At 43.3% G+C, this 25,166-nt stretch overlaps 1 protein-coding gene across 1 annotated transcript; it reads right to left on the bottom strand.

Annotated features, from left to right (window-relative positions):
* On the bottom strand, nucleotides 1-22,183 carry LOC131217466 (vacuolar-processing enzyme-like). Its single transcript, XM_058212407.1, has 9 exons — nucleotides 21,954-22,183; nucleotides 4,429-4,593; nucleotides 4,181-4,337; nucleotides 3,777-3,862; nucleotides 3,479-3,678; nucleotides 2,065-2,113; nucleotides 1,765-1,977; nucleotides 727-933; nucleotides 1-346 (listed from the first exon to the last, which is right to left on the bottom strand). The coding sequence occupies exons 1-9, from the start codon at nucleotides 22,131-22,133 to the stop codon at nucleotides 164-166; spliced, it is 1,440 nt and encodes a 479-aa protein (XP_058068390.1). The 5' UTR covers nucleotides 22,134-22,183; the 3' UTR covers nucleotides 1-163.
* Between the last annotated feature and the right edge of the window lie 2,983 nt (nucleotides 22,184-25,166).

The raw sequence follows: 25,166 nt of genomic DNA, 5'->3' as shown, positions 1-25,166 counted from the left end.
TGTCTTGGATTGAGCCCTGTATAAGATCTTCCTCCTGAAGGTGGAATCCACATTAGCAATACATTAATCACACGTTTTTACGTTCTGTTATTTACATAAGCAGCTGATCTTACAGCTACATGTGCATAAATAAGCAAATCAAGGTTTCGGACCACGGTGGATGTCAAGCACTGAATCCACGGTGAAGTGAACTGTACGGGCCTGCAGGGATTGTGACGCATGCCTGCGAAGACACCTCTGCCATCATCTCCTTTCCAACGCCTGCATTGCATATGTTCGCAATCGAGCGCATGTGTTTAATGCCATATTGTGATAGAGATCCACAGTGCGTCTCAAAAGTCCGTACCTGCACCAGAGAACATAAGCTAACAGATTAATGCATGCTTGTATGGAGCTGAAACTGAGAGTGGAACGGATGTCTTGCACAGAACAGGCTCTTATCCATTCTGCTCTGCATTTGAGACAGCACAGGAAACAGAACCACATTGGTTGGGATTCCATTTTTCTGCCTTTTCTGCTCCAAAATCAGAACCTGAATGTTTCAGGTTGGAGACTTGTTTTGGATAATGGTTCAGAAGGGAGAAGCGAGACGCCTGCCGAACGAATTTGGGATGGCCCAAAAGCAGCCGAAAAGCATGGCATATGCATGCAAACAATAAAGGAGAAGCTGGAAAATAAAAGGAAATAACGCAAGGTGGTATGAAATGGCTGAACATTGGCACTTACCATTGTCTTGAGGCAATCCCAATCATCTACTAAAGGTTGCCCAGTGGGCCGGACAGCATTCAGCACCTCTGGGCCCCTCTTGGATCCAAAAAGAAGCTTCCCAACGAGCTCGATACTGTTGTCTATGTGCAGACGATGAGCCATTGCGTCAAGCAACTCCTTTTGAGCATTGAGTTTCCTAGGAGAGCCTTCAGGGGATTTACGGAACTGGTAAAAAGAGGATAAACAAATAACATGTGTGTCAGGGAGGGGGAAAAAGTAAATGCTAAAGAAAAATGAAAGTGCGCTATCCAAAAACTCCTGCTAAGGCAGGTGAATGCAAGATGCAGGCCGCTTGGTGGCCCATAGTGACAAATTACATTCTAAGCGGGGAATTTCTCTAGAGACTTTCAGATTTTGACGTGTTTCTTGCAATATTATCAGGAAAATCTGACTAAAACTAAAATATTAAAAACTAGATTTTATAAATCACTAAATAATATTAAAATTTTGAATATGAAGTATAAACTGAGTTATTTTAACTTCTAAATAACTTTTCCGTTAAAATCACAAAGAATTAAAATTTTCTGAGATTTTGAAAATCTTGCAATATTATCGCAACAATATCATTTAACCAAAATTCCGTGATAATATTATGTTATTTTAAGAATCTTAGCAATATTTGTCACAATGGGTGGGCCCACTGTGTACATCTCATGGCATATAAATAAGTCTGATATGGTCATCATGTGAGACATGTGTAAGTAGAATGCAACCCACTGCTCATTCCAACTCTGTTATTTCTGCAGACTTGTGGCACAACTGACCTGCTTTTCGGGCCATCAAACATACATGGTGGAGCACATCTCATGAATAGAAGGGATGTGGCAGTCACATGCAACATTGGCATACATTTTGCAAGTAGCCTTCATAATTCTTTAGTTTAAAGCATAGGAAAATCTAAGAATCGTCAAAATGTAGGAACACAAACACACTGTATGCTCTGATGTAGGAAAAGGAACCAGCGATATCACAATTCACACAAGGAAGTTGACCAACCTTATTCCAGAAATAAAGAAGATCTGCATCTCTTTGGTTAACAGACCTCGAAAATGCTGGCAATGTGTTCTCATCAATGTAACTGAAGTTATCATTAGCAGGATTTGTTCCAATATACAAGAAGACATACTCCTTGCTAAGCCCAACATCACCATATTGCATAACATGGGAGCCAAAATTGTATGTGTTATGGTTTGCTGTCCTGGTTTTAACCTGTGAAAATTTTCCAAAGAACACTTCCAAATTCATGAAAGCAATTCAAGCACCAAAACAAAGAGAAAGAGGAGTTTGAACTTTTACCCGATTATACTGCTGCTTCAGAGTTACAGTCCGCAAAATATGCACGTCACTGTCCACCACATGAAGCAGTCACCCACCACACCAAAGGCAAAAATGTAACAGTAAAGCAACAGAATTTGTAAAACTTCTCCTTTTCAATGAACTACCTAATCAGATGAAATTGATTCCAGCAAATAAATGGTAGACCTTAGGGCCTGTTTGGTAATCCAAACAATCGTGCCGCTTTTCCACTGAACTCTGGAACCAACCCCCCTTGCATTTGGTGCAGAGAAGGGAATGGGAAACTTAATAGGCAGGTTCTCGCTTCTCCTCTTTCCCTGATCCAAACAGAAAATCTTCATACTTACAATTGGCCAGAGCACATCCAGTCCACCCTCAATCAGGGAACTTCCAAATGGTCCCTTACTCATGCAGCCCACAATGTCCACCAGCCACAATACAGTTCAATGGTGGGACAAGATCTAAAAAGGGGGGGAACCGAAAGAATTGTTTGGCTAATTTGAAATCAAAGAAAAACTAATCTATAGATGAAGATATGGAGTTACATGCCAAAGACGATGAAACAGCAGGAACATTTAAATTTTGAACATTCCAAAAATTGTAAACTAAAACGGATGAAAACATATACAAGAACAACAGATGGTAAAAGCAAAATATTCCTGTGCTGGAAGTGTCACAGAAAGCCAGGAAACGAGGATAGATTGCCATGTTGTAGGAGCAATGGCAGAAGCACTTATTTAACATGGCATACCAAGAAAAACTAAACCAAACTATTCTTCTTGTGTTTTGTGGGTTCATGATAGAGATCTATATCCCAGATACAAGAGACAAAAGCGCCTACAAGCTCCTAGATATGAAGATAAATCTCTTTTCATTACAAATATTTGTTTACTTGTGTTTAAATTACAGTCAACTGAAGTGCTAACATGTATGGATTTCATGAATTATTGTGCTCATGGGGATGGATGCAGAGCCAACTATGATTCAGTATATGTCCAGCACTGACACACGTCCAGTTCCATGTCCAATCATAGTTGTCGCAGGCGATGCCTGGGTGCCTAGGCATGCAGTTGGGTTGCAGTGCCTAGGAAAAGGGCAACTGGGCTTCCTAAACCACCATGGCCTCATAGGCTTCATGGCAGCCATTGAGGCAAACGCCAAAAAGTAGAGGAATGTAAGCATATTGCCCCTGTAATATAGTATAAATTAGTAATAAATAAATAAATTCTATCTGCCAAGGTCATTGGGTGGTCCAATGGCATCTAGGTGACCCCTAGGCAGCCAGTGGATCCGCCTGTCTAGATCCACCTATGCAAGTTTACAGACATGGGTACATGAACGAGCAATTGTATTCTGTCTACATTTTTCATAGTTTAAAATAAACTACTTTCAGCAGTGGAGAGTGAAATCAGACCTGTCTTCCATCCAAGCAACACTGTACAAGTCCCCCAGACAGGTTTCATACTCTGGAGGAGGACTGGGAATCTCTCCAGGACAATAAGTTCCCCAACTGCTCTCTATGGCATTCGACGCAGTGGTCGCATAGATATTTAAACCTTCAGGAAGAAGTCCCTCAAATATGCTCCCAGATTCACAAGCTTCAAGATAAAATACCTGTAGCATCATAGGAATACAGGGTCCAAAATCAACATTACACTCCTGGGACATGGTTATACTACACAATGCAAACAATAGCACCGATATTTGGTTACCAGGCTTTTATAAGACCCAGATGCATGCTTTTTCTTCAACACGTCTACCAGATCATTTGCATAAAGGTAAGGAAATGTGGGCATACCTAACAATGGTTCACATGGGTGCTGAAGCTGTCAGTGAAATTTTCACAAAAAAATGTCATCATTATTAGTGAGACCAAACAAAAGAAAACCAAGGTTTAAGAACTCCAAACTCACAACCAAATTCTCAGGAATACTGAAGTGAGAACTTCAGAACTAAAACAAGTCAAAATGTGTTTTGCAAGAATTTGACTGAGTCGAGTTCATTTGGTCAAGTTCCAAGTCAACGGTTCCTAAACCATCAAAGGAACAATGCAAATTTCTGATAAATAGCTGAACAAATTTAAAATCTCCAAAATTACAGACTTGGACATACTAACCAAGAACCCCTGGACCACCATGATCAGAATAGAATATAAAAATATGGTCATTGGGACCACTATCCACAACCTTCCCACTACCCCCAGTAAGAGAAGTCTTGTTTCCAAGAAGAACAGCAAAAAAGTTGCCAACAGTAACATCCTCCCCAACATAATCCTGTGATGAAAAAATTCCAGATCAGATGAAAAACAAAGAAAATCAACAGTTGTGATGAAACAATCAAAGAGTCTAGACAAGAAAACCATACCTTGGGGACTCCTGCATAAACATCCCCGCCATGTGGGTGGTTGATAATGGTACCTGGCCTAGGATTCTCCTCATTGTAAGCAATATCATCATACATGAAGACAATGATGTTTTCATCTTTTAATCCACCCCTTTTCATGACTTGATATGCATGGCACACATCAGCCTGACAATTATTTCAATTATAAAATCACGTTACAATATCAACCATAATCACTGTCTCAACTTCAAATTTAGCAACTAAAAGAAAAAACAATGCAATACAAAGAGTGACCAGTTATGTACAAAATAATAATAACTATTAGTAGTCCAACTGGTGGTCGTGGTCTAACTGAAGTTACAACCCTTGATAGAGGGGAATGGCGGAACAGGATTTGTGTAGCCGGCCCAATTAGTTGGATAAGACTTAGATGATGATAAACCAAATCAATGATAGCAATAATAATAGTGTGTGTGTGTGTGTGTGTGTGTGTGTGTGTGTGTAAACTTTAAAATAAAGTGAAAAGGATAGACTGTAAAAAAAACTTCAAAATACTTTTCTTCTTCTTCTTTTTGGGGTAAAAAGCTTTTGAATTATCTTTTTGGGGTAAAGATAATTCAAAAGGTTGTGGATCTGTAATTACATGGAGCCAGCAACAATGGAACTTCTACTTGATGGCGCTTTCCACCATTTGGGATTTCTTTTATTTACATGAACACATACACAAGAAAGTTTAACTGAGGATACAAACTTGATAGTGTAAAGGTGGAGCAGGGTTTGTGTAGCCAACTCTAATATGTTGGGATAATGATGATGATGACAACAACAATGATGGTGAATGCAGGCACAAGAAAACACTAAACCCAAGTGTAGTGCACAAATGACACATTTTAGCCAGAAACCCATCAGAACGGTTAAAAGCATCAGGGTCGAACATTATCGAACCAGCCGTTCATAGAATCTTGACTGAGTATGGGATAAAGGTGCAAATCAAACTTAAAACGATGACCATGGTGCCTTCTCTTCTGAAAGTCCTCATCACCATCAGCATCATCTAAGCCTTATCCCAACTAATTGGGGGACCTACACGAATCTGGTCCACCATTCCACTCTATCACAGACCATACCCTCAGTTAAACCATAGTTCCTCGGGTCTTTTCTTACAACCTCCTCCCACATAATTTTGGGCCTTCCCCTTGCCCTTTTAGTTGCCTTCAACTTGAATCAACTCACTCCTAACCAGTGCAGTTCTTGGTCTCCATTGCACATAGCCGAACTATCTAAGTCTACTTTACCTCATCTTATTACCTATTGGTTTTACTCATAAGTTCCCTCAAATGCATTCTTTTCTAATTCTATCCTTGCTTGTCTTGCCGATCATCCATCTCAACATCCTAACATCAGCTATGCTCATCGTATGAACATCCTCATTCCATCTCTTCTCAAAGCCATTGTCCTACTTGTTTGTGTGATATAAAAGAGGGCCTTGGTTTACATAACTCCATGACATTCAATCTTTCAACGAATGTGATTATACACCTGATGCGGACACAGGTGCATTCAAGGTGTACCAACGAAGAAAGCGCCAACCACAAGTGCCGTCCTTGTGGATAGGTGAATATTGAGGAACTGAAGACCTTTCACATGTGATTGGACATATAGAAGACCCCACTTAGGAAAGCCACATGTGAAGAAAGATTGGAGAAATAAGACCGAGCGCCCAAACTTTCCCATACTTATGTTATTTGCGCGTTTTTAACTTAGTTAGGGGTCTTTTAGTAATCTTATATCTTTATTTGCTTATCCTAGGGGTATTTTAGTAATTTTATGTCTTTATTTGCTTATTTAAGCGGGGTAAAGCCCTAAACACGAATTTCAACTATTGATTAATGAAAAGCAAACCCTTTGGTTGCCTCCTTCCTCTCTTCTCTCTAATGGTGCTTCTTCTCTTCCCTTGATCTTCTTCTAATTTCTTCTTGTGCACCTCCAACTTCTTCAAGATAATAATTTTCTTCCTTCTATTTTCCAGTTTTGGCTAATCCTTCTTCGATCAAAATCTTGAGAACCGATCTAAACCCTAAATCCCCAAATTCTTAAATCCCTAATCCGAGAACCTTCTTGGTTCTTCGGACTAGTGATCTTCATTGATCGATTGGGTGTGACCATGCAAGATCGGGAGGTCTCATCCCTCGCCGGATCCAACCCAAGTAGTAATTGAATTCCATAACCCGTGGTTGTAGTGATGGCCCGCTCCATTGCATGTTTCCTTTATGATTTTCTCAGTTATGATGATTACTGTTAGAATTTTAGATCATTTATTCCTTTTATTTCCGCTGTTTAATTGTGTCCATGAGCATGCATCATAATTAGGGCTGTCCTGCGTCAAATTTGGTATCAAAGCCTAGGCTTGCATGGTTTTTGTCTAGATCGAGTTATCAAATTAGGGTTTTGATTTTTAGGTTTAACTTAGGAAAGTTCCAGGTTTAGAAAGTTCCTAATCTGGAAAATTTCCAGATTTGAGTTGTTTCCTGTTTCAACTTAATTGTGTCAGTTCATAGTAGTTTTGCATTCATCGCATTCATCTTGAAAGTCATAACACCTAGTAGTCTAGTTAGGTAGAGTTTGGTTCAAGTCTTCATTGTATGCCCACGAGAAGAGGTAGAGGTTTCGGACTTCAACCTACCATGAATAACGAGCAGTTATCTGAGCAACTTGCTCAATTGATACAAAAGATAACCGCTCTAGAAGCGGGTCAAAGGCGTGAGTTTGCCCGCCTTGAGAACCAAATTACCACTACCATGACTAAAGTGGAGCAACTAGAGGCGTCCCAAAAGGAAAACCCCACTGTAGGGGAAGATGCGCACTCCCAAGTGGAAGGAATCATTGAAGAACGCGCTGCCACACGTGGTGGTAGTGAGGATAGAGATCGTGGTAACGGTTGTGGTGTGGTGCGAGAGGCACGAGCCACATATAGTCATCAAGACCATTATGATCCAGATGAGCGTGCGATGAAGAGTGTGAGAGTTGAGGCCCCGAGTTTTGATGGACGCTTGGATCCCAAGGCGTTCCTTGACTGGGTTGCTGACATGGACCACTACTTTGAGTGGTATGGCATGTCAGAAAACCGTCAAATGCGGTTTGCTAAGATGAAGCTTGTGGGTCAAGCCAAGCTCTTCTGGACTAACACCGAGCGTAGGATAAAGAGAGTTGGTAGAGCCCTTATCACACATTGGTATGAGATGAAAGAGAAGTTGAAGGAGAAGTACCTTCCTCTCTCATACCGTCAGAAGCTCCTTGACCAATGGCAATCCTTACGCCAAGGGTCAATGCCTGCCGCTGACTGCATCGCTAAATTTGAAGAGTATGTGATGCGATGTGATATCCGAGAAGACCCTCTAGTAACGCTCTCGCGTTTCAAGACGGGCCTTTGTGCGGATCTTCAGCGCGAGCTTATTACTCGGCCCTTAACGGACTTAGATGAAGCATATCAAGTCGTGCAGGAGTTAGAGCAATATCTGAAGGCTCCTGTCGTTCGTCGTTTTGAGTCCCGAGACTCCAGTGCTAGATCTAGTTCCCAAGGAATTAGACCTAATATTGGTAGTCAACCTAGAGCACAGGCGACCATTCTGCCTAGGCCTAGGGAGGACAAGGGCAAAGGGGTTCTTGGTGCCGGTCCTAGTAACATGAGCCAAGTGAGGTGCTATGAGTGTGGCAACCTTGGCCACATGTCTAATCAGTGTCCTACGAAGAGCCGTGGGAGAGCCTTAGCTATAGGTGAGTCCCACGAGGGTGGAGATGACCAGGGTGATTATGAAGTTGAAGAGTATCACCCTGAAGGAGGACTTGCAGTAGTCAGGCGTGTGTTAGCTCAGTCTAGAAGTAGTGCTGACTGGCGTCGAAGCACTATCTTCTACACTATTGCCAAGTGTGGTGAAAAGAATTGTAAGGTGATAGTGGACAGTGGAAGTTGTCAGAATGTGATTTCCACTAGCACCTTAGATCGCTTAAAACTGAAATCCACACCTCATCCAGACCCGTATAAAGTATCTTGGGTTGACAAGACATCCCTACCTGTCACCCAGCAATGTCTAGTCCCCATCGAGTTTGGGTCATACAAAGAGTCCCTGTGGTGTGATGTTTTACCTATGGATGTGGGACATGTTATCCTAGGTAGACCGTGGCTATTTGATAATGATGTCACGATCTTTGGCCGTTCGAATGCGTGTACTTTTATGTATAATGGTAAAAAGATCAAACTTAATCCCATGCCACCTGAGAATACACTAGGGAAGAAGAAGGATGAGAGGGCAAGTGAGCCTAGAGAAATGGGAAAATCCAAACCTAAGTCTTTACATATAATCAGCGCAAGAGAGTTTGAAAAAGAGGCTAAGGAGGATTCTATGGTGTATGCCCTTGTGGCTAGAGAAATTACACCTGAGGTTCCATCAGAGTTGCCTTGTGAGGTGACCTCAGTTCTGAAGGAATACAGTGATGTATTTCCTGAAGACTTACCGAATGAGTTGCCACCTATGAGGGACATACAGCATGCCATTGATCTTGTCCCAAGGTCTACTCTACCGAACCTTCCTCACTACAGGATGAACCCTGCAGCGCATGCAGAGTTGAAAAGGCAAGTTGATGAGCTTCTGCAAAAGGGTTTCATCCAAGAGAGTATGAGCCCGTGTGCCATGCCTGCATTGTTGACGCCAAAGAAAGACGGCACGTGGCGCATGTGTGTGGACAGTCATGCCATAAACAAAATTACTGTCAAGTATAGGTTCCCTATACCTAGACTTGATGATATGCTTGACATGTTGGCCAGGTCCACTATATTCTCGAAGATAGACCTCAAGAGTGGATATCACCAAATCCGTATACGCCCAGGAGATGAGTGGAAGACGGTGTTTAAGACGAAAGATGGGTTGTATGAGTGGTTGGTCATGCCCTTCGGCTTGACTAACGCACCCAGTACTTTCACGCGGGTGATGACACAAACTTTGAGGCCGTTCATGGAAAAATTCCTAGTGGTGTACTTTGACGATATTCTTATTTATAGTACCACTAAGGAATCACACCTTGAACATTTAAAGAAGGTCTGTAGTGTCCTTAGGAAGGAAAAGTTGTACGCTAATCTTAAGAAATGTGCATTCATGTCCAGCCAAGTTGTGTTCTTAGGATTTATAGTGTCATCTGAAGGGATGCGCGCAGACCCTGAAAAAGTCAGGACCATAGTTGAGTGGCCAGAACCAAGGAACATTCATGAGGTGCGAAGTTTTCACGGCCTAGTAACTTTTTATCGTCGGTTCATTAGGGGTTTTAGCACGATCATGGCTCCCATTACTGAGTGCATGAAAAAGGGAGAGTTCGTGTGATCTAAAGCCGCTGTCAAGGCTTTTAAAGAAATTAAGGGCAAGATGGTGGAAGCTCCTGTCATGCGCCTACCTGACTTTTCTAAAGTCTTTGTAGTAGCGTGCGATGCGTCTGGTGTCGGTATAGGTGGAGTGTTGAGTCAAGAAGGACACCCAGTGGCCTATTTCAGTGAGAAACTGAATGAGGCAAAACAAAAATACTCCACTTACGACAAAGAATTTTATGCGGTAGTGCAATCCTTGAAACATTAGCGACACTACCTCCTACCGCAAGAATTCATTTTGTTTTCTGACCATGAAGCTTTGAGATATTTGCATTCTCAGAAGAAACTCAACCCAAGGCATGCCAAGTGGGTAGCGTTTCTTCAGGAATATTCGTTTGTTTTGAAACATAAGGCCGGGGTTGAAAACAAACCAGCGGATGCCCTTAGTAGGAGAGTGGCGTTGCTCAACTCCTTGAGTGTAGAGGTAGTCGGATTTGAGCAACTGAAAGATGAATACCCCATATGTCCTGATTTTGGGGGTACCTACGCGTCGCTCTCTAGTGACCAGCATATTATGGGTGAATATGTTCTTAAAGATGGCTTTCTTTTCAAGGGAGACAGACTTTGTATTCCCCGTATGTCCCTTCGTGAATTCCTCATCTGGGAGCTTCATTCAGGAGGGATAGCTAGCCATTTTGGTCGTGATAAGACCATTGCCCTCGTGGAAGATCGTTTCTATTGGCCAAGTCTCAAGCGAGACGTAGCCAAAGTTTTAGGGCAATGTCGAACATGTCAGCTGGCAAAGCAAAGAAAGCAAAATACTGGGCTGTACACGCCATTGCCAGTGCCACATGCTCCGTGGCAGGACATTAGTATGGACTTCGTGCTCGGGCTTCCCAAGACTATTAAAAAGCACGATTCCATTTTTGTCGTTGTGGACCGTTTTTCTAAAATGGCTCATTTCCTCCCATGTTCGAAGACGTCAGATGCGTCTCATGTTGCTCGTCTCTTTTTTGATGGTGTGGTGCGTCTCCATGGGTTACCTAAAACCATAGTGTCTGATCGTGATGTTCGATTTACTAGCTATTTTTGGAAGACACTGTGGCACATTATGGGAACTCGTTTGCAATTTTCTACTGCTTACCATCCACAAACAGATGGTCAAACTGAAGTGGTAAACCGTAGCCTTGGAAATCTTCTACGTTGTCTAGTGGGTGAACATATTAAGACTTGGGACCTAATTTTACCCACTGCTGAACTTGCTTATAATGGGTCAGTTAATAGATCTACAGGGTTGAGTCCTTTTGAAATTGTAAGTGGTTATAAACCTAGAATGCCCATAGATCTCTTACCTATGTCTGTTACCCAAAGGTCTTTTGAGTCAGCCGATGCATTCGCACGCCATATTCATGATTTGCATACACATATTAGACAGCGGTTAAATAAGAGCAATAATGATTATAAAGTTTCAGCTGATTCTCATCGTAAAGTGCAAGAATTTCAAGAAGGAGACTGTAATGGTGCGAATAAGGCCAGAGCGATTCTCTCAAGGATCTGCAAAGAAATTACAAGCGCGTAGTGCTGGACCATTCAAGATATTACAAAAGGTTGGGTCCAACGCGTATCGGGTTGACCTTCCACCTGAAATGAGCATTAATCCAACTTTTAATGTGGAAGATCTAGTCCGTGCCCATACTTCCATTGTTGATACATCGTCCCTTTCATGGGCTTTTTCTGAGTTTGCTACCCAACCCCTTCCACCACCTCCTCCACCCATTACCCATAAAGAAGCAATTGAGGAAATCTTGGATGACGAGATAGTATCCACGAGAGATGGGTGTTTCCAAAGGTATCTTGTCAGGTGGAAAAACAAACCATCGTCTGAATCTACGTGGCTGTCGGGCGACGCATTGCAAGGTATTGATCTAGATCTACTCGAGCGCTACAAAAGTTTCAACTCGTCGGAGTTGAGTTTTTCTCACCCGAGGGGAATTGATGCGGACACAGGTGCATTCAAGGTGTACCAACGAAGAAAGCGCCAACCACAAGTGCCGTCCTTGTGGATAGGCGAATATTGAGGAGCTGAAGACCTTTCACATGTGATTGGACATATAGAAGACCCCACTTAGGGAAGACACATGTGAAGGAAGATTGGAGAAATAAGACCGAGCGCCCAAACTTTCCCATACTTATGTTATTTGCGCGTTTTTAACTTAGTTAGGGGTCTTTTAGTAATCTTATATCTTTATTTGCTTATCCTAGGGGTATTTTAGTAATTTTATGTCTTTATTTGCTTATTTAAGTGGGGTAAAGCCCTAAACACGAATTTCAACTATTGATTAATGAAAAGCAAACCCTTTGGTTGCCTCCTTCCTCTCTTCTCTCTAATGGTGCTTCTTCTCTTCCCTTGATCTTCTTCTAATTTCTTCTTGTGCCCCTCCAACTTCTTCAAGGTAATAATTTTCTTCCTTCTATTTTCCAGTTTTGGCTAATCCTTCTTCGATCAAAATCTTGAGAACCGATCTAAACCCTAAATCCCCAAATTCTCAAATCCCTAATCCGAGAACCTTCTTGGTTCTTCGGACTAGTGATCTTCATTGATCGATTGGGTGTGACCATGCAAGATCGGGAGGTCTCATCCCTCGCCGGATCCAACCCAAGTAGTAATTGAATTCCATAACCCGTGGTTGTAGTGATGGCCCGCTCCATTGCATGTTTCCTTTATGATTTTCTCAGTTATGATGATTACTGTTAGAATTTTAGATCATTTATTCCTTTTATTTCCGCTGTTTAATTGTGTCCATGAGCATGCATCATAATTAGGGCTGTCCTGCGTCAACACCACTGTAAAAAAAAAAAAAAAAAATCAATGGAAGTCAATTTACTCACAATGAGAGAGAGAGAGAGAGAGAGAGAGAGAGGGCCTCATTTTGCCTCTCTCAACTTCTCTAAGTTGAGAGAGAGAGGCAAGTCCAACTAGCACAATGAGTACCCCTTTTTTGCAAGTTTCCAACATTTATGTCTATCCCAATGACTATTTATTCCTCCATACTTTCACAATATGTCATGGCCCAAGGTCAGTTGCCATCCTATGAAAAGACGGATGACAGCTCCATCCAACAAGAGCAAAGTGTTATGGAGCATGGTCTTGCATCCGATCATGTGAGGCATTTGGAAAGAACAAAATTAAAGGATTTTCTATGGTATCATCACTCCCTTTTCTCAGTTGGAGGAGAGTTTAGTTGCATGATCCCTCTAACTAGGCGCTGCTCCCACTTCAAATTGCGCTTTAGACTTGCACTCCTACTCCCATTTCCCACCTGTCACTTCAAATTGCGCTTTAGATTCACACTACTGCTCCCACTTCCTACCTATTTATGCTTGAAAACTTTTGAATAGACACTTCCTTGCTCCCACACCTGAATCATGCTTCGCGCAACAATAGTTAGAAGAAAAGTTTTATTGTTGTATTATAATCTTCCCAAAACCTAGAAATCTTGATCAAGGGAGAGAGAGAAAGATAACAATGGGATGTTGTCATGCCTAGGAAGATAACGTCAAGAGTCAGACCTCCAGATCCCGACAATCTGGAAGATAATGAAGGCAGAGAAGAAAGAGCAGATATTAGACGAGAGTACGACGGAAACCACGGTGGACCATCACAGCAAAGAGGGAAAGGAGCGGTAGAAGCAGGTGTCAGTGAGAGGAGTCTCAAGATCCATGATACAGCCCTATCGGGAGAAGGGGATGGTGTTAATCATGGTGTATCAACGGAGGGATGGACGGAGATAGGAAGAAGAAAGGGACGTCACCCAAGGAAATCCATCCAAGAGAGAAAAATGTCGTCTTACCCAACGTTGTTCGTAAAAGGGTACCCCCTCAGATGGCTCCCTATCAACGTCTCCAAAGTCTTCGGATGTGCGGGAGCGGTAATGGAAGTTGTCATGCCTAGGGATGTTGCATCAGGGCAATACAGGGGCTTCACTCTCATCCGGATGAGCTCTGAAGAAGAACTCTCCAGAGCTGTCCTAATGCTTCACGGAGAGCATTTTGGTGGGGTGCCTCTCCTGGTCCAATGTGCGAGATTTGGCCCTAGCCAGAAGCATCGGATCGACCACCCCCCGTCCCACAAATCAGCCCAAATGGCCGACATCAATATCAAACCCAAACCCAAACCTCCAAATGGATGCTCCTATAGGGACATCCTTCTTGATTCCGAAGTCTCTTCAAAAAGGACCTCCGCCCAACCAAAGGGCAAGGAAAAAGAGGAGGATAGGAGCAAACAGCCGGTCCAGGAGGACAGCCTGCAACCTTTCTCCATGCATATTTCCCAAGAGTGAATAGAGCTTTCAAAGGAATGGCTGCAGGATTTGGTGGTGATTCGCACCAGGGAGTGCACTTCCATTCCGCATGTTCGTAACTGGATCGACAGTTGTTGTCGAATCCGACCGGCTCAATACTCAATCAAGCCCATTGGATACAACGATTTATGGGTTAAACTGTGCCCGGGGCTGAGTCCAGATATTCTAATTATGGCAGGATCTATTCACAGCGAAGGTCCGATTGTCGGTGTTCAGAGCTGGGATGGATATTCGATGTTCGGGAGGGAGGAAGCCTGGTTTCTTATTTGGGGAATACCCTAAAACTTTGGACGCGTTCTTCATCGATGCCGCCGCTAAGCTGCTAGGAGTCCTGGTGGAATTAGACAGCAAGACTAAGCTAGGGGAGGAGATGGGGGTGGCTAGAATGCTCATCCGCAGGAAGACGGGCGATCCCCTTCCTCTGCACCTTCAGGTCTTTGTGGAAGGTCGCCAGATCGCATTGCCCCTGTAAAAGGAAGAGAACAACTCCCCTATGCCTGGATGGAGCGATTATTGGCGCATCAAGGAGTAGCATCCATACTCCACTCCGGCTGAGGCAGCAGCTGAGGAAGATGACGGAGTTCGCTTTCGGTCCTATAGAGGAGCACCAATTCTTTTTCCTTTACACGCCGCCCATACGCCAAACGTGCAGCATCCGATCCAGACGCGTGGCTCGATCGGGTCGATTTCCCGTCCTTCTTTCGACCGTGGCGAGACGTGTGGTGATCAACTCAACGAGATGTCAACACGTTGCCATCGGAAGTCTACCTGTATCAGCCAACCTGACACGCTTCCCTCGTGTCTGTTGCCTGCAGTGGAAGGTTCACCAACACGCATGGCACACGTTGATCATGTAGCCTCGAAAGCCAACACGTGGCGGCCAAGAGTCGCAATCCGTCAGAGAGTCAGTCGGGCGGCCTGACAGCATTTATCACCCAGCCTGTTGTATTCATCCATGCCAAACGTGTGGCGCAGTTTCGATCTCTTATCAGGCCCCCGATTGGGTCGGGGAGCCACGTGACACCCATCCAGTTGGGATGGTGCCACGTGGTAACCCTCACCTCGATTCTCCCAGCATTAGTTTAGCCCTTTTCCGCCCTGTGCCTGGGACGCGTGGCGCCTTAGATTTACAGCGTCCCCTATCCAGACCTGATTCTTGTTTACCCGATTTTCCCGGGCTCAGGCCCCAGGTTCATTTAACTTCCCAATCCATTCGGGAGTCTCTGGAGCTCGGGTCTCGGGTTTTAGCGGGTCCAGATCCTTGCGATATCTCTTTATCGCTGGAGGCCTTACCGCCCTCGGATGGTAGGTTAGTCCTTGTGAATTCTGACGATTTTGATCCCTCTTCTTTTCCTTCATCTCCCACAGGCATGATCCGTCATCCTGCTTTGTCGGGACACCTGCAACATGGTTGGGTGCCGGAACCTCGGGTCGGGATTGCGAACAACCTCTCATCAAGCCCGATTGCAACCCGTCCGCTGCTGGAACCTCCTTACAGTGCCGACTTCAATCAAGGCTCCTATCGGTCAGACAATCCTCCCTCTCTAACCGATGCGCCCTCCTCCACACGACCTTCTTCAGCTGAATGGTCTAAGCAATGTCTTCTGACTCTGTTCCAAGATCAACCAGATCTCGAAGTGATCGAAGTGGAACCTCTCCAGATGTGTATAGCTGCCACCCCCAACCCTGAGGAAGCCTCTTCGAAGCAGATCGCTGACGATTCGCACAAAGCTACCCTGTTGGACACCATTCATAAGAAAAAATGGATCAGAAATGCCATGGGGCATGTGGGCAAATCCTTAGGGCTCTCATTTGGGACTGTCCCGAAGATTTCTTAGCCCTATTCGAGTGCGTGGAGACTTGCGTCAAGCCCCTTTCAGTCTCTAAATTGCCTAGAGGCAGAAACCGACAAGCCAGATCGCTCAGCAGCAAAGAACTTTGTCGGGAAGCTGATGGCCTAGGAGACTCTGCCGATCCCTCAATCAGTTCGAAGGGCCACAAAGTTCGGGGAAGTGTGGTTGTCCTATGAAGCTAATCTCCTGGAACGTTAGAGGAGTTGGGTCCAAACAGAAACAGAGCCTGATTAAAGACACCTACAATAGGTATCGCCCTGATATCGTCTGCTTTCAAGAAATAAATATCAGTGGCTGCGATGTTAGATTGATGGGTACTCTCTGGAAGGCCAGGGATGTCAAGTGGGTGGGGCTAGATGCTTTGGGTAGCGCGGGTGGAATTATCCTTGCCTGGCGATCATTCCTCTGGTCGGTCCAAGCCAGCTGGACTGGCTCGTTTTCGGTGACGGCTAAGTTGCAGCATATCTCGACGGGTCTTACCTGCCTTTTCTGTTCAGTGTACGGCCCTAACCAAGACTCGTGTAGGCCTCAATTCTGGGAAGAAGTCTCTGCTTCCATTAACTCTTTCGACGGCCCCTGTTGCATTATGGGAGATTTCAATATCAACAAATTCATAGAGGAAAAGTCCCATGGGAACACGGTTACTCTAGCGATGGCTTCCTTCTCCCGATGGATTGACGATCAAGAGCTGGTGGACCTCCCTCTGATAGGTTTCAGATTTACGTGGTCCAATGGGCGCGTTGTTCCGATCTTATCCAGGCTCGATAGATTCCTGATTTCTCCTTCCTGGCTCGAGGTCTTCCCCTCCTCTTCCCAATCTGCCCTTCCTCGGGTAACGTCGGATCATTGCCCTATTCTGCTGGATGTGGAGGAGCAGAACTGGGGCCCAAAGCCTTTCCGGTTCAGCTGCTCCTGGCTGAAGATCAAGGGATTTAAACATATGATTGCGGATTGGTGGGCAGAGTTTGCAATTGATGGTCACGCTGGAATCAAGCTTAGCTCCAAGCTGAAACGCTTGAAGGAAGCCTTGAAGTTATGGCGAAAAAAAAAAAAAGAATATCAAGACAAGGAGATGGCAATGGAAGCCCACCTAACAGAGCTACGCCAAATTGATACTCATGCAGAAGGGGTTTCGATGACTCCCGCCATCATGGCTCGTAGAATTCAGTTAATTCAGGTGCTAGCAGACAGGGCCCTGGAAAAGGAGATCTCCTAGAAACAAAAAGCTCGTATAAGTTGGTTGAAAGAAGGCGATCGCAACACCAGATTCTTCCACAGCATGGCTAATATGCATGCTTCCAATAACAAAATCAACTCCCTCATGGTGAACAGTGCCCGGATAGACGACAGAGACAGGACCGCTGATGAAACAGTGAGATATTTTTCCAGCCTTCTAGCTAGTGAAAATTGGCATAGACCGAATCTCGACGAGCTTCATTTTGAAGGTGTATCGATAGCTAAGGCAGAGCTGCTCGAAGCCCCCTTCTTAGCTGAAGAAGTCAAGCAGGCCCTTGACAGTATGGCTGGGGAAAAGGCCCCTGGGCCAAATGGCTTCCCCATCCTCTTCTTTCAACAGTTCTAAGAGGTGGTTCAAGGCGATGTGCTGGAATTTCTAGCTGAGTTCCATGGAAAAGGCAAGATCTCCAAGACTTTCGATGCCTCGTTTATTGCCCGCATCCCAAAAGTTCTGAGAGCTGCCTCCTTGAAGGAATTCAAGCCGATCAACCTGTTGGGAAGCCCCTATAAAATCCTAGCCAAAGTCCTTACTTCCCGCTTAAGTCGAGTGATTGGGAGGATCGTCTCTGGAAATCAGTGTGCTTTTATTGTCGGTAGACAGATAGTGGACGCAGCTCTCGTCGCGAACGAGTGTTTGGATTCTGCCTCATCCTCCGGGAAGAAGTCAGTTATCTGTAAGCTAGACATCGAAAAGGCTTATGACCACGTGGATTGGGATTTTTTGCTCTATCTTCTGAAGCGGATGGGTTTTGGGCCGAAGTGGCGAGGCTGGATAAAGGAATGCATCGGTTCTGCCTTCTTCTCCATCCTTTTCAATGGCTCTCCTAAAGGTTTTTTTAAGAGTTCGAGGGGCCTCAGGCAAGGCGATCCTCTTTCCCCTTTCTTGTTTCTTATAGTCATGGAAGCCCTTTCCAGAATGCTGCACAAAGGTCAGGCGAAAGGTGTCTTAAGTGGGATCAATATCAAAGGGTTGAGGACCCCGATATCGTTAATCCAATATGCAGACGACTCCTTGCTTTTTTCAAAAGCCAATGTCGAAAAGTTAGAAAATTTGCGCACCGCTATCCGTTGTTTCAGGGCTAAAGGTCAATCTAGCAAAGCCCAATATGTATGGCACCAATCTAGACAGCGATGAGCTTGTGGCCCTGGCGGGTATCCTTGGGTGCTCTGCGGATTCGTTTCCCTGTTCTTTCGCCGGGCTTCCTCTTTGCATCGGCAGGCCGCCCATAAGAATATGGGAGAAAGTCATTTCCAAGTTCGAGAAGCTTCTTGCTAGATGGAAGAGTCGATACTTATCATTAGGCGGTCGTCTCACCCTAATTAAAGCCTCCCTCTCCAATCTTCCTATTTATTTTATGTCGCTGCTCAAATGTCCCAATGCTGTGTTGGTGTCGCTTGAAAAGTGTAGGCGCGACTTACTTTGGAACGGGAATGATATCAGGAAGAAATTTCACCTGATGAGATGGAAGGATGTGTGCAGGCGTACGGCAGATGGAGGGGCTGGAATCGGGGATCTAAAGGCTATGAATGAGGCCCTGCTAGGTAAATGGATCTGGAGATTGGGGGCTGAAAACGGTAGTTTTTGGAATTCTGTTATCAAGCAAAAATACGGGAAAGCGAGCAGGGGCTGGTGGACTAAAGAGTCATCCACTTATAGGGCGTCAGCCATCTGGAAGGATATTCTAAAAACAAAAAGGAAGGTGCTCAGCGGTATCACTTTCGAGCTTGGTAATGGGGCCAATATTCAGTTTTGGTAAGATAACTGGGTGGGAGACAGCCTTCTAAAAGATAGATTTCCGCATATCTTCGCCCTTGCTCCAGCCAAATCTGTATCCGTGGGGGATTGTTACGAGATATCTGGCAGCAACATTGTGTGGAGCATCGTTTGCAGGCGAAATTTACAAGATTGGGAAGTATCGGAATTCGCTGAGTTGCTGGAGTGCATTTGTTTTTTCTCCTCACAAATCGGTTCCCGACAGTCTGATTTGGAGGCTTTGCAAGACGGGCTGCTTCTCGGTGTCCTCCTTCGACAGCTACATTTCTTCCAGCAGGCTCCACAATCAGTCCAGTGGGGAGGCCTTTCTTTGGAAATACACTGTTCCCCCCAGAATCACGGCTTTTGGTTGGCTGGCTGGGAAAAGAAAGATCTTGACTATCAACAATCTACAAAAAAAAAGGGATGATCATCCCAAACATTTGCTTGTGTTGTATGCGACAAGAGGAAACAGTTGATCATCTGCTGGTGAATTGCTCCTTTATTTCTTCCATATGGGCTGATTTCCTTTGTTGTTTCAACATCAGTTGCTGCTTCCCTGAGAGGGCAGATCTTTTTCTGCAAGCGTAGCATGGTGTGCATATGGGCAAAGAGAGAACAAAGATCTGGAGGATGGCGGTTCTTGCGATCTGGTGGTTTGTTTGGGAAGAACATAACGACAGATGTTTCCTGGATACCCTTCATCCCGCACAGTATGTGTCCTCTAAGGTTAAGAAGGCCCTGATAAAATGGGCCACGCAGGTTGAAGCGCTGAAGAATGTTGATCTGTTGTTTCTTGGGGTCTGAGCTGATCTGATCTGCTATCTCAGTGGATCTTTCAGTTCCGATTTTCTGTTTTTGTTTTCCCTGTTGTTTCAGTTCTCTTTTCTTTTCAATATAATCATCTTTCAAAAAAAAAAAAATAGTTAGAAGAAAAGATCAGCACCTGGCAGCCACCGCCTCTGTGCAGAAGGAGAATATGGATGGTTGTTCCGAAGGGAATTCTGGAAATACCAATGTTGGCCGTGTTGAAAGAGATGACAAAGGTTACATTTGCTTAGTGTTCTCCAGTCTGGTGGACAAGCAGCTCCAGATTTGCAATTGTTGGTGTTGATCAAAGTGAGGGTCGATCTCTTTGTTTAGTAACTTGAAGGTCTGCTTATAATAGAAAGTGATTCTAAGAGCACCACTACGTGCACTGCGGCAATTTCATCACTCCATGGATGCGCGTGTTCCTTGTGAGCAATATTAAGGCAGAACTTCTTCATCAATCTCTTTTAGACAATCCCAACAGAGGCCAATGCCTTTCCGATGCTACCTATGGATGCTGCCCCTAGGCCAGAATGTGTATCTAGAGCCATACTCAACAACCTTAATGTATTTTGTTCTTATTTTAATAAAAGTTTGTCATCAAAGAAATCATGTTGCTCACAGCTGCCTATACAGGAAGGCCGCAACTAGGACCAAAGAGACACATGAACCTCCATAATGCCAATCTATATATGGAAAAAACTTGCTAGGCAGTGAAATGAAATTCAACAATCATGACGGGTGGTCCTAGACTAGGGGAATTCATATAGGAAGATTAGCTATGAGGAAGACCCAATGAGCCCTTCCATGCATGGTAACAGCCATTATGGCAATGGTGGGTACCATTATGCATTATGGGGTCGTAAAGGCTGTTACAGAAAAAAAAAAATGGCCTATAACGGAGCATCTATTACAGTCTTACAGGCCCATTACAATTATTTAAAAAGAAAATGACCGTAAAGGTCGTTGTAGCCCGTATTGTAATGGTAATGACGGTGGCCATTACAGCCACCATTACTGTTATTGAATACCTTGTTTCCATGAATGGCGGAACTGGGCCTAACAATAAGATTTATATCCTAAGCAATACCACACAACATGTTGATTTGAACTGTTCCTCCAGTACCCTCTCAAGTCCAGCAACAAAAAATGCTGAAGAGTCTCAACTCTCAACCTCTTGCTTAAAAGACCATATTGAATAAGCGAGATACTAAAGCGGAACTAAATAAATCAAGACATGATTTATCAAAAAAAAAAAAAAAGTCCTCTTTCACGAATAGCTTCCAACTTTGCCATCAGAATCAAATAACTACTTCATATAGTTACAATGGCATCGAACCCTTCCTCTCATAATCACAGTCCCCACATTCCTACCGCCACTAGGACATGATGGTGGACCACAACCATAAATGATTTTCACAACGTGAGATGGTTAAACAAATCAGAATGTTAAAATGAAGAGCAAATTTCAACTTCCTTACTTATGCCCGCGTTTACATGTACAATTGGCTAGCACTGCAACAGTTAAATCACAACAAACACAATTTCCAATGTTGAGTTTGTCCCATTCGTCTAAAAAGTGAACAAACAACCCCAAAATGAGAATACTTTCAATTTAAGTTCAGCTCGAAACAAAAGCCGAATGCAAGAATTTCAGGAGACAACTAATATTTCTATGTGGTCGTTCACTGGCTCTTAATTGAAGCTAAATAATCGCAATCTAAGCTGATTGTACACCCAAACATGCCATAAAGTAAATTCTAATCATGATTACCAGCAGAATTTACGCATGAAATCATCAAACCTCATCGCAATAATAACAAAATCAAAACCACAACTAAGAATTAAAATTTAAAAAAAAAAAAAAAAACCACAGAAAATGAAATTAAAAATACAAATGAAAAACTAATCTCTAAGAAAAACCAAACCTTGCATTTGAATTTCGAACACAAAACATAATCTCTGAACAGGAATCATAAATAAAAGAATAATGTATACGTAATTCAAAAAAAAAAAAAAAAAAAAACACAGAAAATGAAATTAAAAATACAAATGAAAAACTAATCTCTAAGAAAAACCAAACCTTGCATTCGAATTTCGAACACAAAACATAATCTCTGAACAGGAATCATAAATAAAAGAATAATGTATACGTAATTCAAAAAAAAAAAAAAAAGCACCTGATGTCTGTAATTTCCATAACCAGAAGATCCAGCAATCAGAACCGCCCATTTCGTCCCCGAGGAGTCATCTTCACCGTCAGATGGCAATTTGAGCATATCATCATCGAGTTTACCACATTCGACGAGGAAAATCGACAGAAGGGAGATGAAATAAACTCCTGCGACGAACCTAGCCATACCAGAAATTCGCTCCGAGTTCGTCTGGCTGAAGAAAAGTTCGAGGAAGAATACGGTACTTATAGGTAGCGAGTCTCTTGTGGTCAGTCGCGCCTGACCACTTTTTATCGTGCTCACATGAACACCATACAGTCGGATGCCTTTCTTGCTAATCTACACCGTCCACAATGTGGGATCTGATTTATATGTATGAATCATAACTGTTTGGTGGATGTAGTTTTTCTTTAACGGTTTGATTGAAATCACTGTTATGACTGTTTGATTGGATTAATGGTGGTATTTTTTACAGTGGCTCATCCGATTTGGGGACCATTTGATGGACCGTCCGGATTATTGGACCGTGTATCCAATTTTAGGATAGTGATTAATGCCTGACTTTTCTGTGTCATGCCTGTCAGACTGGACTGGTGTCAAAGCTCTCTGGCCCACCACGATGTATGTGTTTTATCCCCTCCGTCCATACATTTTTTCAGCTAAATGTATAGCATGAGGCTGAAAATGAGGCAGTTATAAATCTCAGGTGGACCATACCACAGGAAACAGTGGGGATTGAATATCTACCGTTGAAAACTTACCGAGGACCGCGTAAATTTTGGATCAAGCTGATATTTTGTTTTCAGCTCATGCTTTTTGACGGTCATGTTAGCATATGAGAACGAAAACGACTAGGATCCAAAACTCAAGTGGATCACATGACAGGAAATGTGGGATTGAGCACCTACCGTTGGAACATTCATGAAGCCATGTTAGTTTTGCATCAAGCTAATATTTGTGTTTTTTCAGTTTATCCAAGTAGAAATGACTTTATGAACGGTTTAGATGGCACACAAACGTCGAGGTGGGCCTGGGAAGCTTTCAACCGTAGGCATTTTCTTCCCCCACCTTTTCTGGTTTGTGGCACCTTAAAGGATTGGATGGACATTTTTTCCTTTGGTTTATGGCCTAAATGAGCTGTAAATACGGATGGACAGAATGAATTTCTCACGAACATCAACGAGGACCCTGAACTTGCTTCGGGTTGCAGGAAATCAGCGTGATTTGGGAATTATTTGTTACCCTAGTTATGTATTACTCTTGAATTGTATTAGATAGAATTAGCATCGTTATTGTACAGTGATTATATGTCTATAAATACCATGGCATTGTAGACATCTATTCCCATGTCTGGGATAAAATTTTGCCATGGGAAAACATTGGATTAAACAAAATCATGTTTAGTAGATTGAGTGAAAGAAACCTTGTTTCAATACAGAGGCCTTGGTATCGGCTCCCTAGTGGGGGTGGCTAACAATGATGTGTGAACTAACGGTGGATATACAAACAAGCTAACCAAAAAAGAAAAAGTTCAGTGGACCATGAAATTGTAATCCATGAACCAAATTCACAATAGATATTGTTCACTGGTATACATGTATAACCAAATGTCACACGTAAACCGTGTATATGAATGGATGGCATGGATAAACATATGCATCAATGTGAGGCCCACATGTGTACTAGATTTCAAATTTTATGAAATTCTTACATGGGATCAAATGCAATTTCATGCAACTAAATGTAATTCCATCCCACTCAATCCCAACGGTTCCCATCCTGTCCAAATACCCGTTGGAATTGCATGGATCTATCCCACCTAATCGCATCTAATACCCTGCGCCAAACGCTCTCTTAAGAATTGGATTGACATTTTTTACTCTGTTTTATGGCCTAAATGAGCCATCAACGTGAATGGACCAAGTGAATTTCTCGCAAACATCACCGGAAATCAGCGTGATTTGGGAATTATTTGTTACTCTGGTAGAGCATGACTCTTGATAAGCAGGCACCCAGAAATTTTACACGGACCATGTATCAACAACCCCAGAATCAGAATGGTTCAACACTCTCAATTTCTGATTCTTGAACACTTTGTTGAAATAGGCCCATTGGATATTTTCATTTTTATCCATCCAATATATGTCTAACAATCCCATGGTAGATAATCAAATCAGCCAATCCGATGGTATATAATCAAATCAGCCTAACTGTTTTTCGTATACATCCGATGGTAAATCCAAAACGAGAACCGTGATTGGTAGAGTTTACTTTGAGTTAATTGAATTTTCGTATGCAGTTTCTAAGTATTATCTTTGTGCCCGAGTATCGCACATTGTACTCTTCAGGAAACCTTTTCTCTTGTCTGATCATTTTATTTTCGTTTGGCTGGATGTTAGGTTACGGCCTGTCGCAGAACGAGTAGAAATATGTATCGTGTGAGGAGGATTGCGTCCTACCCCCGCCCGGACAGTAATCCGTTCAGGCAGAGCTCTGTGGGGGCCACCGTGATGTAAAAGTATTATCCACTCCGTATATCACTATTTAAGGATCATTTTTACAGCATAAAACAAAAAATGAAGTATAATCAAGGTTTAAGTGGACCACAAAGTAGTGATTGAACGACAACCATTAAAAAATTCGTGGGAGCTTCAGAAGTTTCGGATCAAGCTGATATTTGTATTTTCACTTCATCCAGGTCTACATGACCTTATGAATAGGTTAAATGGTTAAAAAACGTCACAGTGGCCCTTAGAGAGGTTTCAACGGTTGATGTCATTATCACGGCTGCTTCCCTTGGTGTGGTCCACTGGAGATCTGGATCTGCTTAATTTTCGAAATCGTTCTGTCAAATTATCTGAGAAAAGTTATTAACGGTGTAGATAAAACCCTTAAATCACGATGGACCCCACAGTGCGGCGGGGGTAGGACGCAATCCGCTTCCGCATCGTGTGGTTGGATGTTACGGGCTTCCACAAAACGAGTAGATGTATGTATCGTGTGGTTGGATGGTACGGGCTTTCATGTGGCGCAAAACAGCAGTAGCTGGAGCTGAGAAGCTTTCCTCCTTTGCATACGTCCAATCCAAACCGTCCAAATGGTAGGCCCACTGTAGATGGATTATAGCCCGAAATAAATAGAAAATCGGTGAGTAAACGGCCTATCAGTAGACATTCAATCGACTGCAAACGGTTCACGTTCAACAAAATCAGAGGTCAT

This window comes from Magnolia sinica, chromosome 1 (assembly GCF_029962835.1).
Source record: "Magnolia sinica isolate HGM2019 chromosome 1, MsV1, whole genome shotgun sequence".
NCBI classification, from domain to species: Eukaryota; Viridiplantae; Streptophyta; class Magnoliopsida; order Magnoliales; family Magnoliaceae; genus Magnolia; species Magnolia sinica.
Note: the sequence above shows the minus strand (reverse complement) of the source record. Positions and strands in the feature narration are given on the sequence as shown.